The sequence below is a fragment of the Rhodotorula toruloides genome, assembly GCF_000320785.1.
Source record: "Rhodotorula toruloides NP11 unplaced genomic scaffold Scaffold13, whole genome shotgun sequence".
In the NCBI taxonomy this organism is placed as follows: Eukaryota; Fungi; Basidiomycota; class Microbotryomycetes; order Sporidiobolales; family Sporidiobolaceae; genus Rhodotorula; species Rhodotorula toruloides.
In genome coordinates this window covers 425,445-439,825 of record NW_015622973.1, presented here as the reverse complement: position 1 = coordinate 439,825, position 14,381 = coordinate 425,445, and the positions used below count along the sequence as shown (strand labels likewise).

General features: G+C 61.5%; 7 protein-coding genes across 7 annotated transcripts; 4 read left to right on the top strand and 3 right to left on the bottom strand.

The window, feature by feature from the left end:
* Positions 1-55: 55 nt before the first annotated feature.
* Positions 56-3,096, top strand: RHTO_01488 (potassium channel subfamily K, other eukaryote; the record flags this gene model as incomplete). Its single annotated transcript, XM_016415170.1, has 9 exons — positions 56-418; positions 474-536; positions 590-1,133; positions 1,195-1,978; positions 2,040-2,048; positions 2,111-2,128; positions 2,190-2,257; positions 2,317-2,731; positions 2,790-3,096. 9 exons carry the CDS (start codon positions 56-58, stop codon positions 3,094-3,096), a joined length of 2,571 nt encoding a protein of 856 aa, XP_016272960.1.
* A 150-nt stretch (positions 3,097-3,246) lies between these two features.
* RHTO_01487 (Exosome complex exonuclease RRP42) lies at positions 3,247-4,472 on the bottom strand (the record flags this gene model as incomplete). The annotated part of the gene is made up of 4 exons (XM_016415169.1): positions 3,247-3,309; positions 3,374-3,529; positions 3,586-4,042; positions 4,150-4,472. The coding sequence occupies 4 exons, from the start codon at positions 4,470-4,472 to the stop codon at positions 3,247-3,249; spliced, it is 999 nt and encodes a 332-aa protein (XP_016272959.1).
* A 570-nt stretch (positions 4,473-5,042) lies between these two features.
* Positions 5,043-5,650, top strand: RHTO_01486 (uncharacterized protein; the record flags this gene model as incomplete). The annotated part of the gene is made up of 2 exons (XM_016415168.1): positions 5,043-5,475; positions 5,541-5,650. The coding sequence occupies 2 exons, from the start codon at positions 5,043-5,045 to the stop codon at positions 5,648-5,650; spliced, it is 543 nt and encodes a 180-aa protein (XP_016272958.1).
* Positions 5,651-6,528: 878 nt separating this feature from the next.
* RHTO_01485 (RTA-like protein) lies at positions 6,529-8,036 on the top strand (the record flags this gene model as incomplete). Its single annotated transcript, XM_016415167.1, has 9 exons — positions 6,529-6,721; positions 6,778-6,958; positions 7,028-7,086; positions 7,142-7,208; positions 7,273-7,360; positions 7,417-7,616; positions 7,673-7,731; positions 7,793-7,850; positions 7,910-8,036. 9 exons carry the CDS (start codon positions 6,529-6,531, stop codon positions 8,034-8,036), a joined length of 1,032 nt encoding a protein of 343 aa, XP_016272957.1.
* Positions 8,037-8,517: 481 nt separating this feature from the next.
* Positions 8,518-9,819, top strand: RHTO_01484 (DNA/RNA-binding protein Kin17 containing protein; the record flags this gene model as incomplete). The annotated part of the gene is made up of 5 exons (XM_016415166.1): positions 8,518-8,573; positions 8,639-8,693; positions 8,756-8,892; positions 8,954-9,030; positions 9,089-9,819. 5 exons carry the CDS (start codon positions 8,518-8,520, stop codon positions 9,817-9,819), a joined length of 1,056 nt encoding a protein of 351 aa, XP_016272956.1.
* A 137-nt stretch (positions 9,820-9,956) lies between these two features.
* On the bottom strand, positions 9,957-12,137 carry RHTO_01483 (MFS transporter; the record flags this gene model as incomplete). Its single annotated transcript, XM_016415165.1, has 8 exons — positions 9,957-10,117; positions 10,174-10,237; positions 10,293-10,526; positions 10,583-11,101; positions 11,163-11,294; positions 11,349-11,485; positions 11,568-11,776; positions 11,839-12,137. 8 exons carry the CDS (start codon positions 12,135-12,137, stop codon positions 9,957-9,959), a joined length of 1,755 nt encoding a protein of 584 aa, XP_016272955.1.
* Positions 12,138-12,385: 248 nt separating this feature from the next.
* RHTO_01482 (uncharacterized protein) lies at positions 12,386-14,099 on the bottom strand (the record flags this gene model as incomplete). The annotated part of the gene is made up of 4 exons (XM_016415164.1): positions 12,386-13,124; positions 13,199-13,489; positions 13,546-13,905; positions 13,963-14,099. 4 exons carry the CDS (start codon positions 14,097-14,099, stop codon positions 12,386-12,388), a joined length of 1,527 nt encoding a protein of 508 aa, XP_016272954.1.
* Positions 14,100-14,381: the final 282 nt, after the last annotated feature.

The following is a 14,381-nucleotide window of genomic DNA, read 5'->3' as shown; positions in this document are numbered from 1 at the left end:
CTTCTCCTCCTCGCTCACTTCGTTCACTCACGCTAACTCGCCCAGTAATGCTCGCATGAGCACACAGACCAGCACGGCTCACTCGGGAGCGACCGCCGCACATCCACCTGTCCCAGCTCTCCCGCTCGAGACTTCATCGCCTTCGACTCCCGAATCCCTCGACAAGGCCGACAACGACTCGCCGAGACTCGGTGGGGCGGGAGACGGGGCTGAGGGAGGACAGGGCGCGGACGGGCCGGTTGAGGCGGATCGAGAAGCGGTGCGCGGTGAGGAGGAAGACCCTCGGTTGGTCGAGGGGTCAGGACTGGCGGGATGGTTCATGCGGCACGCGCGGGCGAAGAAGCGGCCAAGTCAACCTGTGAACGGCTCGGATGGGCATGCAGAGGCGGGCGACTCGTCAGAATACCACTTTGTCAAGGTGCGTCCGTTTCTTCGCCCACGCTCGACTTGCCCGCTTATCCTGCTTTGTGCAGCCCGAGTTCCGCGACTTGCCCATCCTCTCCGGTCTTGTCTGCCCTTTCAGCGTCCTGCTTGACGTGCGTGCGATCTCAATCGCCATGTACCTCCGCTCATCCTCGCGTCCACGCAGATACCCGGCCTGACAACCCGCTGGTACATCCGCACCGAAGGCTACAACATCATCGAGACTCAGCCCAACCCCGCTTTGCTCGACGTCGGCCAAGCGATCTCCCTCGCCTTCGGCGTTGTAGCCAATGCCGCTCTAGTCTGGCGCTTCCTCGAACACCGGCCTCGAATCTGTACCTGGGTCGCCATCGTCGCTCTCACGATGCACGACGCGCTCAATATCACCATCGTCACGTGGTTCGGAGTGGCGCACCGTTTTTCCGACGGATTCACGTACGGAGACGCCTTCTGGCTGAGCGTCGCCTCAACAGCCGCCAGCACCTTCTGCAACATCACCCTCGCACTCGACCTCGCCCGCACAAAGGACTTTGACAAGAAAGGCAGCGGGTTGACGGAGAAACAGCGCACGTTGGTGATCGCGACAATGGTCTTCTTCGTTTACCTCTCGCTCGGAGCTCTGTGCTTCTCGTACCTCATCGGCGGGTTGACGTTCATCGACGCGTTGTACTTTGTCTGCTGCACGGTGACATCTGTCGGCTTCGGCGACAGTGCGTCTCCTACTGCCTTTTCCCTGTCCTCCCTCCCTCTAGACTGACCCTCCTCGCCCAGTCGTCCCCCTAACCGCCGGCGCCCGCGTCTTCTGCATGCTCTACGCCTCAATCGGTCTCGTCCTCCTCGCTCTAACCATCGCCGTCGCACGCGAGACGATAATCGAGACTTTCGAAGCCAACTACCGTTCGAGGAGGGACAAGTTGGCTGAGCGCGCGAGGGCGAGGAAGGAGGAGGCTAGGAGGAGGGCGGTCGAGGGGAGGGAGAGGAGGAGGAGGGTGTTGGAGGAGGCGGCGAGGCAGGGACGGACTGCGGGGGAGGGGGAGGCGCTGGAAGGAGGAGGAGCGGCGGGTGGAGGGAGAGGTGGCAGAGCGGCGGTGATGGGCAGGAAGGACGGGTCGAAGGAGGAACGGGTTGCGCTTGACATGCCCACGCGGACTTTGACCTTCTCGGCGCCGACTCTGCCGGAGGACGACCATGTTCCCGCCGACTCGCTCCTTCACCGACTCCGACGGACCGTCTCCCGCCCCTTCCATGATGCCGCTAAAGAAGTCGACTTCCGCCGAAGCCTCAAAGACTTCCGCTCGGGCGCCTCACTCGCACGCCGATCCTCCATCTCCAGCCTGTCCTCCTCCCTCACCACATCCTCTCTCGACGAATCCTTTCGCTCTCTCAAGGACCAACTGGTCCGTGAACAGCGGGAAGAGTTCCGCATCAAGTTGGGCATCTCGTTTGGGCTGTTCTTGATTTTTTGGTTGGGAGGAAGCGCGATCTTTATGGTCACGGAGCGCTGGACGTATGGTGTGGCGCTGTACTTCTCGTGCACCTACTTCTTGACCATCGGGTGCGTGCGCTTTCGTATGACTGGTCCTGACGTAGCGAGACTGACCATCTCGCGTTCGCAGGTTCGGCGAGTACGTTGCGCCTCGCCTCCCCGTCGTCCCGCTCTCACTGACCTTGTCCTGCTTCATCGCAGCTACTCGCCCAAGTCAGCGTCAGTGCCAATCAGTTTTACGTTGTGAGCCTTCTCAGCTGATCAGTCTCGCATTTTGCAGCGCCGGACGCGCTTTCTTCGTCGCATGGGCGTTGCTCGGAGTCGCTAACATGACGCTCTTGCTTTCAGGTGCGCTTGAGTTACCCACAGACTGGACGAGCATTCAGGCTGATAAGCCGTCTCTCCAGTCCTGACCGAATCCTGGTCGTCTCGCTACAAATCCTCGATCGACGACGGGCGGCTGAAGAAGACGATGCGCCGCCTCGACCTCCGCAAGAAACCCGACGCATCCGGCAGCAACCCCAACTCGTCTTCCGTCTCGCTCCTCGCCTCGGAGGGCTACACCGTTCCTTCTCAGCCTATCCCGCCACATGAGTTGCCCGAAAAGATCGTCGAGACAATCAAGGGTTTCCACAAGCACGCGAGGTACTTCCTCCTCGGCCGTACAGGCGACCCGCCTCCTCAACTGCGGTTTCTGCTTGAAGCGGCGGACGAGGTGGATGAGAAGGTCGAGTCGCTAGTGGCGGGCGGTGCGACGAGTCTTGCGGACTCGGGCGCTCAGGGCGATACCAAGCACTACCTGTTCATGATTTCCTACGAGCGGTGCGTCCGTTCCCTTCCCTCGCCCCGTCCTGCGCCGCTCATCTTCTCGCACCGGCAGCCAATTCGACGCCCTCGTCGACTCGGCCGAACAGCTCTCGCAAGCGATCAAAACAACCACCGCCGAACTCGAAGCGCTGAACGTCGAGAACGACCGCCTGCGAGCCGAGTTGCTCCAGCTCCAGGCTGAGCATTCGGCTTGCGAGCCCCCGCAGGCGCAGGCGCCTGTTCGACATATCCCGTTCCCGTTCGTGCATCGTCCGCCGGGTGGATTTGGGGATGAGGAGGTCGAGGAGGAGCTGGTGGAGGCGGTGGATGAGGCGGATGACCAGAGCACGATAAGGAAGACGCAGAGCGAGGGAGGGTGAGCTTGCGTATCCGATTTGTACCTCTTAGATGTGCGTAGATGTTGTTGTCTTTTCGTCAAGCTGTATCGCAGTGCCGTTCTGCATCACCAGTCTCTCACGAGATTGAGAAGCTGTTGCCGCCTAGCTGGATTGGCATCGCTATCAACGCCTCTACGCGTCTTTCAACTTTGCGTTGACGCTCCTCAGCAGCTCCTGCGCATACTTGCCCGCCTCCTGCGCATAAGAAATTACAGATTAGCCGGAACCTCCTTGCCGACAAAGCGAGATCGTTACGCACCGTAATAAGCGGCATCAACCGCGCAAACTCGATTTCACCCTCGCCTAGTTGCGTGACGCCGCAGATCGTGCCGGACGGGAGGAAGCATGCGACGAGCTGGGATGAGGAGGCGGATTCTTCGAGGACAGTCGCGTCGAGGTGCGGTAGTTGGTTGATCTGCGGGGAGGACGAAGTGAGCAAGCGCTTTGAGAGGTGAATTAAGCTGTGCGCACCAGGTTCAGCGTCAAGCCGATCGGCAGCTCCTCCCACCCTCGCAAGCGCACGCCTTGCGAACCACCGTCGACGAGCTCAAAGTCCACCGCCTTACTCCCGCCCTTGCCGCCCTTCACCAACCCCGAGAATCCCTCATCCGACGTCATGCCCGCTCCCTCGCCCAGCGCCGCCGTCGCAGTCCCGTCTCCCTCCTCGAACCCGATCGCCCGAGTCTGCGGTATCCGCGCAGTCGCCAGTGCACTTCGCGCCGCCAAAATCGCAAGATCGATGACGTTTCCGCCGGAGGAGGAGAGGATGAGGATGTCGAGGTAGAGAGTCCAGGAGCGGGATTTAGGCAGGATGACGAGTTGCGAGAGGAGTGAGGGCGGGAGGGTAGAGGCGGAGAAGAGCGAGGTCAGGATCGATGCGAGGTGGATCGGCAAGTCGGGCTTGAGTGACGGGAGTGCTGTAGGTGCGCTGTAGGCGAGGAAGAAGCGAAGTCAGCGAAGGTCGCGAGCGCTCGAGTCGCCGGAGCTGCACGCGGCTTCGTCACGAGGCCAGAGTGTGAGAAAGACGCTACGCACCACTCGAGGCTGACGACAACCTTGCCGCCCTCCTGCTCCTCATCCATATTCTCAACCTCGCCCCTCACGCCAGCCCAAACCTCCGTGCTCGACCCGCCTCCTGCGCCCGCCGCGTCCTCCGCAACTACCTTGGCACTTCCGAGCGCACCCTGAGCTTGCGAGACGCCCGTCTGGAGGATGATGTCGCGGAATTGGAGGGGAGTGCGGCCGTCTGGTCGGAATGGAGCATCGTCCGAGGGGTGTGCGGTCGCTGCCGAGTGTGAGAGCGGTACTTGTGCAAAGGTGAGCTCGGCGTGCGAGAAGAGCGAGGCAGTCGAGGCCATGGCTGTCGCGCTGGAAGGGGTCGTCGAGATGGGAGGCGATGAGGATGAGGAGTGGTGTCGACGAGCTGCGGGTGGCCGGGTGAACGCTCGTTGCTCTTGATGAGCTTCTAGAGTGGCTCTGTAGCTCTATCAGCTCAGTCTAGCGAGTGTGAGCGTGAGGCGAGCGACTTGTCCTGGCGAGAGCAGCGAAGCGGAAGGTTGGCGCCGTACAACACGCTCGCTCTGCTCAGGCGGGCTGAGAAAGATTCCAGAGATGCTCACTGCTTGCACGACAGCCGCTGCTACCGCCGCACGCTCGCCCCGCTCGTTCGCCTACCCTCCTCCCTCAAGCTCTCTCGTCGCATGCGGCCAGGTCCCTCGACCACCTCCAGCAGATGACTGAACCGGACGAACGGCGCCGTAGGATGCTCAGCAGGCGGCCCCAACGCTCCTTTGAGCCTCACTGCGCAGCGTGGACCCGCCACTCCTCCGTCCCACCCACTCTCGCTGCGGACGCTCATCTCGCTGGTCTTGGTCGGCTCCCTTCGCCTCCGGAGGACTCGCACGCTCACCAAACAACGCACACGTGCTATGGCGGACTTCTCGACCAGCGTCCTCGGGTTCCGCCCGTTCACCCTCGACCTCCCCCGCTATACCGGTCTCCCTTACTCCATCGCCCCCACCTCGACGTCTCCGACCAGTGCGACGTCGGCGTCGACGCACCACAAGGACGGCACGCACGCCAACTCGCATGTCGAGCAGGACAACTCGCCCTCCATCGACGTCCTCCGCGTCGTCCTCCCGACCCTCTTCGGCGCCCTCGCCTTCTTCGGCATCCTCATCGCCCTCTCGCTCTACGTACAGCGCAGGCAACGTGCGAAGGAGGAAGCGGCGGGCATTGTCCGCGCCAAGCTGATCCGCAGGGACAGGAGCATGAGGGAGAGGTCGCCCATCATCTCGCCTCTCGCGCCCGTCTCGGCCCGCGACTCCGCGTCGGTCTTTGAGCTGGACGAGATGGATCGTCGTGCGTTCCCGAACACTCGACTCGTCGCTTCAAGAAACATGAGAGACTGACCTTTTCTTCCGCAGAAACCCTCTCGTCGCTCAAACAGTCGGAAGACGTCGCCCGCCTCGAGCGCTCCGCTTCGTTCAAGACGCACAGGCTTCCTCGCGTGCCGCCTCCGGCGTACGAGCCGTAATATCCGCGAGCCAGGTGCGTTGCGGACCGCGTTCCAAGCCGGCACAGCGAATTGACCGTCACTGTCCTTCCGCAGCTCGACCGGCATCTACCCTACGCTCCTCTGCTTCTGTTTCGACAACCGCCGCCCTCGCATCGACCTCGCATCGCATTCTCGTCATCCGTCGTCTCGCCTCGCAAAAAGCACTTGTATACACCTCGTCCCCTCCCGCTTCTCCTGCATTGCATCTTTCGTCTGACAGTGCACGATTCACAGCGGGAGAGCATTTCCGGCTGCGAGAGCAGGCGGACTTGCAGCTTCGCGGTGCCTCACCTCATCTGCGGTCTTTCTCCCTCCTCCTTCCTACGGCTCGCGCTCGACTACCTTCATTGCCCTCGCCGATCATGTTCGAACGCTCTTTCCTGGCTGTGCTGCGCCGTAGATCCCTGCGACCCACCTGCGCTCGCTGTCACTGGACGGTGCCTGCGGTTGTCTGCCTCGCAATGTCCTCGAGGGACGCGCTCACTGAGTCTGGGGAATCTGTTCGGGACGCGAACGGGCACTCGCGGGCCTGCGAGGCCGCACAGCGACTTCGCGGATACCATACGCGCCTGCACCCGCCTCCCCTCGCTCCGCGCGGTTCTTGAATGACTCGGCTGGGCGGAGGCGGTGTTACAAGATCCAGCTAAGGGCCTCAAAAGATCGCTGGCGGTCGTTTGGAGACGTTGAGGCCGGAAAAGGGGGCGACGGAGGTTATTCGGTTTCTTCCGCAACCTCCTTCACGGCGGTATGTCTCCGCTTGCATGGCTTCCTTGCACCCTTTTGCTCTCTACCGCTCTTCATCTGGCTCCCATCGACGATTGAGGCGCGACTACACCCGGAACGAACGGAAGAACGCCATGCACTACACCTCCATCGTTCCCTGCAACGCAACGTCGGCCGCAATCATCCAGGCCAGTCTCGAGGTCTCGACACAAGAGCTTGCGACGTCTGGAGCCGCCTACTGGGCGTCAGCCGCGTGCTTGTACTCGTCGAACTCGACTCTGATGGACCAAGCCTGGAAGACTTGGGTCAGGATCAATAACTACGGCTGTCGGTCGTCCCTTACTTCCTCCAGCGTACGCCATGCTGATGACTCTACTGCGCAGACATTCCTAGCGCCGGCGCCGGCATCTTCTTCCTCGCCGCTTTCGGCCTCTCCTTCCTCTTCCACGCCTACCAGCTCATCCGCTCGCGTCGCTGGCTCTACATCTGCACCGAAGTTGGTCTCGTGTTGGAGTTGTGGGGATGGGGGACGAGGTACCACGCGGCGGACGACATCACGACTGGGTACGTCGAGCTCCGCCATCTCCTCATCCATCTTATCGTGCTCACCTCCACCTTCCTCGCTCGATACAGCTACGTCTTTCAGCTGGCCGGCTTAACATGCGCTCCGACGATGTTTGCAACGAACATCTGTGGGTATTAGCCGCTCGAGGAAGAGCGAGAATCGCTGACCTTCGCAACTTGCAGACTGCCTCTTCACCCAGTTCGCTGCGACGCAAGATCCGGCTGTTCTCCACGGCTTGGGTGCTCGCAAGTACGTTTCCTCGGCGGCTCGCATAGAAAAGTCGCCATTCGATGTTGACGGCTCTCTCTCGCAGAACTCAGCGTTGGTTAATCATCGTCGAAGTCCTCACCATCGCCGTCCAAGTCGGCGGAGCCTCTCTCGCGGCAACAGCGGGTGGAAGGGTACGGCTCGTCGTCCGACAAGCCTCAAGTGTTGCGCTGACCTCGCCGCAACGCAGTCATTGTTCAACATCGGCTGCAACATCATGCTCGCGGGAATCATCCTCCAGCTGGTGCTTACCGTCGTTTTCCTTGCCGCCGTCGTCGCCTACTTTACTCGCCTCCGACGCGCAACGGATGAGCGAGTCTTGAACGTGCGAAACCGGATCGGCTTTCTCTTCTGGGGCATCGTGGTGATGGACGCCTTGATCATCATCCGGTGAGTTTCCCTCCTGGCTCTGCATACGTAACTGCTGACGAACGATGTCTCGACAGTGGCGCGTACCGCACTGCGGAGCTCACAGGCGGGATCTGGGGTCCTATCGCGACCAGTCGTGCGTCTGAACCTCCTCCTCGCGCGCTCCCACCCTGACTGACCACTGATACTCTCTGCAGAGGTCGCCTTGATCCTCGGCGACGCCATCCCGATGTTGCTCGTCGCCTACGGCCTCAAGTGAGGGTTGTTCTCTTGACTGCAAGACTTCCCAAGCTGAACTCCTCCTTCCTCTGCAGCGCGACTCACACCATGTGGACCGTCGTCCCGTTCGAGCGCGCAAAGGAGCACGAGTCGATGGACATCAGCCTCGTTCGGCGCCAAACAAGCAACGGGAGCTTGGAGAAGACCGAGGCTGCGTACTAGGGCGGGTGCTCCCAGTCGCGGCGGGAGGCGGAACAGACACTAGCATGACGGGAGGGCGACTTGTACGCTGCAAACAGCGTTGTAACACTTGCGAGTGACGGAAACCGCGCATCCGCAGGAGAAGACAGACGCGAGAGGCACAGCTTTATGACCGTCAAAGCCTCTGCCGGTATCTTAAAGGAAGCGACTTGGCTGTCAACGCCTCTACGGATCCACAGAGTGTGATGTGGGTGTGCTGAAGAGGGTCGAGAGGGCCGAGAAACACCTTGGTCCGCTACACCTCGCCGCACGCCCTGCTTTTCCGGTTTTCTGCTGTGCTAGAGCCAGATACAAGGCTTCTCGCAACTCCAGCTCCTCAGCGACTCGTCCCACGGCTTTGCGCCGCACCAGCACGCCCCGCCAATCCTCATCGCCACACCCAACTTCGAACGGCGACAAAACCCCCTCACACCTCCAGTCGACCCCGTAGACCGCGCGCAAGATGCCACGTGCAGAGGCAGGCAGCGCCAAGGCGCTCTCGAACGCCATGAAGAGCAAGTGAGTCGGCTCACCTCATCGTCCTCCCGTCGCCCGGATGGCTGACACTTGTTCTTTGCCTTCAGGGGCTTGCAGAAGCTGCGATGGTACTGTCAGGTTTGCGAGAAGCAGTGTCGAGATGTGCGTCCGTTCCGCTCGTCTATTTCCAACTTCTGGCTGACCTCGCCTCGACCCGCTCGCAGGAGAACGGCTTCAAGTGCCACACCATGTCGGAGAGCCACTTGCGACAGATGCTGCTGGTCGGCGAGTCGGCTGGCAAGCACATAGCCGACTACACGACCCGCTTCCAGTCCGAGTTTGTCGCCTTGCTCAGCAGGAGGTTCGTTGCTTCCCTTGCTTTCGTTCTCCCGTCCTTCTCGCTAACCGAGTTCTGCACGCAGGTGGGGCACGAAGCGCGTCAGGGCGAACCAGGTCTACCAGGAGTACATTTCGGACAAGCACCACCTGCACATGAACGGTTCAGTTCGCCTCTTCACTCTGTTCCGACGCTCAAGCTGACCTGCTGTGCCCCGCAGCCACCCGCTTCCTCTCGCTCACCGAGTTTTGCAAGCACCTCGGCCGCACCGGTGTCTGCCACGTCGACGAGAACGAAAAAGGCTGGTGGATCCAGTGGATCGACAACTCGCCTCGCGCGCTCGCCAAGGCCGAGGCGAATCAGAAGAAGGAGCGAGGAGATATGGACGACGAGATGAGGCAGCGCAAGCTCATCCAGGAGCAAATTGAGCGGGCGAGGGAGGAAGGCGAGCGAAGAAGGCGGGAGGCGCTTCAGGCGGGCGGAACGGGGGAGGGCGACGAGGCTGCGGCGAGCGGGAGCGGAGGAGAGGGCGAGGCGCCGACGCACGAGCTGAAGCGCGACGAGGGCGAGAAGCTTTCGCTCAACCTCTCGTTCAAGGCGCCCGCAACGAAAGAACCCTCTCCTCCCGCCACTGCCGCAGCTTCCGACACGACCTCCGAGCTCGCTTCTGGCAGCTCGACACCCGCCGCTCCCTGTCCCGCACCCAGCACCTTCATCGCCCCTCCACCAAAACCCGTCATCGGCTTCACACCGAAAGCCAATCCCCTCGCCGCCAAGTCGAATCCGCTCAAAGCGAACCCGCTCAAAGCGAACCCGCTCAAGAAGCCGAATCCGCTCAAGGGCGGAGGGTCGTTGGCGACGCCGGGACCGGAGAAGCGCAAGGCGCCGATGAGTGCGGTCGAGCAGATTGCCATGGAGGAGATGGCTCGGAAGCAGCGGAGGATGGGTTGAGTGACCAGGACGAGCGCATGTTGTACTCCTCGTCGTTGCGTCTCTCTGTTGTAGTCGTGTAACCTCCGTTCGGCAGCCGTGAGACTCGCAGCAGCCTCTCTGGTCCATGCGAAAATAGCTGTTATATGCATGTCGGTCTACTTCTGCGCTTCTAGCGAATGCAACCGCTTCTCCCGTCGTTCCCGTCGCCGCTCGTCCTCCGCTTCATGCCGTGTCTGCGACGCTGCCCTCCATGACTTGCCCTTGATCGCGACGATGACCAGCGCTGCTTCGCCGAGCAGCAGCAGGACGCCCCAGCCTGTTCAAGGCTTCGTCAGCGAAGCTGTGAGGCAGTGGAGGAAGCGACGCGCGCACCCGAATAAAAAGCTCCGTGGCCAACGCGCGCCATGATGGGTTCGGCAGCTTGCGAAGCGGCGCACTGCGATTCCATCCCCGTCAGCGGTGTAATGTAAAACAGAAGAATTCAGACGCACAGCCAAAGCCCCGCGGAACAGGCTGTTGCAAGCAACCGCACTCGACGACCTTCCCGGATTTGCGTCGACGATGTAGGCGAGAGTTGAGGCATAGATGATCATCAAGGTCGCGCCGAGGAAGAAGAGGACGCCGATCGGTCCCGCAATGTGGACTTGATAGTAGACGGTCCAGGCATAGGCGACAAAGAGGGGAGGGAGGAAGGCGAGGGCTGGGTAGGTGGACTTGATCCGCATCTGCAAGAGGATCCGTCAGTCGCGGTGAAACCACGCTCTAAGACGGAGCAACTCACCTCCGGCTCGCCCTTCCCGCCGTTCCGCTCCTTCATCTTGCGAAGGACGTAGTCCGAATATCTGCCTCCGCCCACCGATCCAACGACGTTGCCGATCCCGAAGGCGAGTAGCACGAGTCCGACCTGAATTGGCGTGCAATTGTACGGGGCGGCGGCGAACGTTCGAGAGGCGGTATAGGTCATGCAGTACTGCGAGCCGAAGATGAGGCCGGAGTAGGTGAGGATGAGGACATTCGCAGGTTCGCGAAGGACGGCGCCTGCTGCGGCCATAGGATTAATATCGCGGAAGCGGATCTTGACCTTGACATCGCCGCTCTTGGCGGAGAGGGCGGTGCCGATCTTCTTGAGAGGTGAGAAGGCGGAAGTTGAAGCTGGCTTCGGCAGGACGGAAGGAGCTTTGGCCCGCTTCTCGCGAGCTTGTTGTTGTGCTCGCTCGTAGGCTTTGCGCCAGGCGAGACTGCGTTGGTGCCGAAAGGTATCGGGCAGCCAAAGAGCGAGGAGCCAGCAGACGCCGCCATACTGCGCAGGAGATCATCAGCATACAACAGCACGGCGTATCGAGAGCGTGAAGCAGACTCACAGCGACGAGGAAGTAGAAGGCCGCCCGCCAGTCTGAAGCGCTCGTCACGGCGCCGCCCACGATTGGACCGAGTGCGGGCCCTAGCAGCGGAACGCTGTAATAGACTCCAAGCTTCTCGCCTCGCTCATGTGTCTGGGGAGGCAAGCGTCAGCGGCAAGTCGAAGCAGCGCGAAGGGCTGCGCGCACATCGTACATGTCGGCGAGCGTTCCCGCCCCAAGCGAGAGGACGGCAGACGAGCCGAGACTCTGCAGGACTCGCATGGCGATGAAGACGCCGATGGAGTTGGAGCGAGAGCAGACAACGCTGCCGACTACGTAGATGACTGCGGATACGAAAGCAGGCCGCGAAGAGAACGAGTTAGCAGAGTTTCATAGCGATGGGATGGCTCAGAAGAGTCAGCGCACCTAATGCCACGATGTAGCACTTCTTTCGCCCTGTCACTTCCGACAAGCTGGACCACAGCAGCGGGAAGACACCTTGCCCGGCGATAAAGGACGAGACGGAGGCGGCAACCAACGCGTCGTTCGCCTTCAACTCTTGCTGTAGAGATCCCAGGGCGGGGAAGAAGACGGATGCCGAGATTGTACCGCCCATGGCGGTGAATGCGATAGTCCTGCGCGATGAACAAGGATTAGCGGATTTGTGCGGCGGACGAAGGCGAGGAGGGAAACGCACGCCAGGACGGCCGTCTTCCTCGCTCTGGGCCATTGTCGAGGGTCGTCGTTGACGGGAACATGCTCGACATCAAGCGCAAGCCCTCCATCTTGACCGCCGTGATCCGGCTCGTCGCAGACGGTACTCGCCGCCGTTTCGAGGTCTGCCTCGTCGCCGGCGGGGTCGCTGACACGCGGATGCTGGTCAGAGAGCGACGTTGCGTCGTCCTTGAGTGCCTGCACGTCGCCGGCCGCTGCGGTCGGTGGTGCCGAAACCTCATCGCTTGCCGACGGCAAGGTGGAGAGAGGGGACGGCGACATGGGACGGGTGAGGGACGGGGAGAGCAGTAGAGCGAGAGAAGGGAGTGCGCAAGTCGTGTGAGCTAGCTCATCCCCGCGTGACCAGTCAAAGGACGGAGGGGAAGCGAGATCCGAGGAGCCGTCCCGAGTCTCGGGATGGACAAGTTCGGCACGACTGTATCGATGACGTGTACAGCTAGGATTGTCGACAAACGTCAAGAAGTGTACCCTACAAGCGAAGCAAACCCATCCCGAGCGTCTCCGGCCGCTCATACGAACTCGGCCCGCAACATCGGGGACTGCAGCGCCGTCCACATACCGACCAGCGTCCCAATCGTCCTCCCATTCATGTACAGCTGCGTGCCGGCCTTCGCACACGCCGAGACCAGCTGGTCGAAGAGCTTGCCCGACGCCCAGTCGCCTGATACATTATCGAGAGTGCGCAAGGGCTCGAGCTTGTGCGACGAGCGTCGCTCAATCGCATCGAGGAGCGTCTGAACTTGGCCGCCCGCTTCGACGTGCATGCGGACGGAGTGGACGCTCGCCTTAATGAGGTGGAAGAACTCGTCGTTCTCCGTAATCGTGTGCTTGCCGTATTCGAGTCGGCGGAGCGACTTGAATTGCGGCCACGGCGCCTGGGCTCGGAAGCGGACGTAGTGTAGCGTCAGCGTGTAGAGGCCGGGGGCGAGCTGGAGGAAGAAGTTCGACATATCCTCGGTCGTGGTGACGATGTGTGAGAGGCGGATCTCGCGAATGGCGAGGCCCGACTCATTCGGAGGGTAGACGACCTCGATGGGCGGCGGGAAGTAGACGTGCGAGTACAACTCGAGGCGCTGCAGGTTCCGGAGGCGCTTCGTGATCATGTCGGCGACGAGCTTGAGGCGGGCATCGATGTGGCTGTTCGGAAGCGCGACGCAAAGATGGGTGAGGCTGCGCGGCAGCTTGGCCCAGACGGTATGGTCGCAGGCGTGGTTACCGAGCGTAACGCGTTCGAGGTTGGTGAGGAGTCTGGAACGACGACATGTGTCAGTGAGAGGTCGTGCGAATGTGAGAGCTGTACTCGAAGAACGGCGCAAACTCACGGCAGGACGTCGTTGAGGAAGGCAGCCTGCGACCGGTGGACAGGCTTGAAGTGGAAGGACCGCAGGCTCCCTGCCTGCGCCTTGACAATCTTCTCGAGCGAACCGGACGACGGGTCGGTGACAATCCAGATCTTGAGCTCGACGAGACGGCAGGAGCTGGTGAGCCAGTCGATCACTTCGAAAGGGACGGTCACGAAGTCCAGTTCGAGGCGCTCGAGGTGCTTCAGATGTTGCGAATTCGAGCCTCCGCTCCAGACACTGGCGAAGTGCTCCACACCGGAGATTTTGAGGCTGCGCAGCGTAGTCGGGAACGACTCGAAGGCGTGCTAAGGCGCAAAGTGTTCGACAGAAGCTGCCGGTCTGCCGCACTCATGTCGCTGAAGTCGTCCTCGCTCTCGAACTCGAATTCGGGGATCCGTCCGAAGCGCAGAGACGTCAGACTCGCTGTCCAAGCCGGCAAGGGAGCGCGACCATCGGCGGTTTCGTTCCACGACGAGACAGGCGAGTCGAAGTGGACGAGGTTCGGGCAGAGCCGAAGCAGGTCGTCTTGCGAGATGTCGGAGAAAGTCGTCATCCGCGTAAAGGCGCCTTCGCGAATCGTCAAGGACCGCACGCAGGCTGCGAGGTCGCGGTTGCGAGCGAGGGTCTGCAGGAGAAGCTGGCCTTCCTTTGGCGTGCCTACGACAATGCGGGCGAAGAGGAGCCTCCTGCGTGCAGGAATGTTGTCAGTACAGTCGCTTCTCGTCATTCGAGACCGCACGCACCGCGCGATGGGGCGGAAACGGGAGCAAACGCGGCTCAGCGCCTGCAAAGTCGAGCGGTCGGAGCGATAAGACGGTCCATCGGGCGCGTGCCGGAAGACAAGCTCGACCAGCTCGTTCGAAAGCTTTGCGAACGCCATAGCGGTGATGTGGACGAGGGAAAGAGGCGAACCGAAAGTCGAGCGGTGTCAGTCTCCCTGCTCAGCTCGAAGGCGGGGGAGGACCAGCATGCGATGGCTGAACCGCGCTCTTGTCCTCCTTTGCGCGCTTGCTTCAGCCGTCCGCGCTTTGCCTGAGCCAGACGACGCTTCCCCCGCTTCCTCGACTTCGGCTGAGCCATACAGCGCGTCCACAACGTCCGTGGCCCTCGAGGCTTCGACGAGAGTCACAAATGCAGGCAATGAGGTGGTACCGGAGTCGGC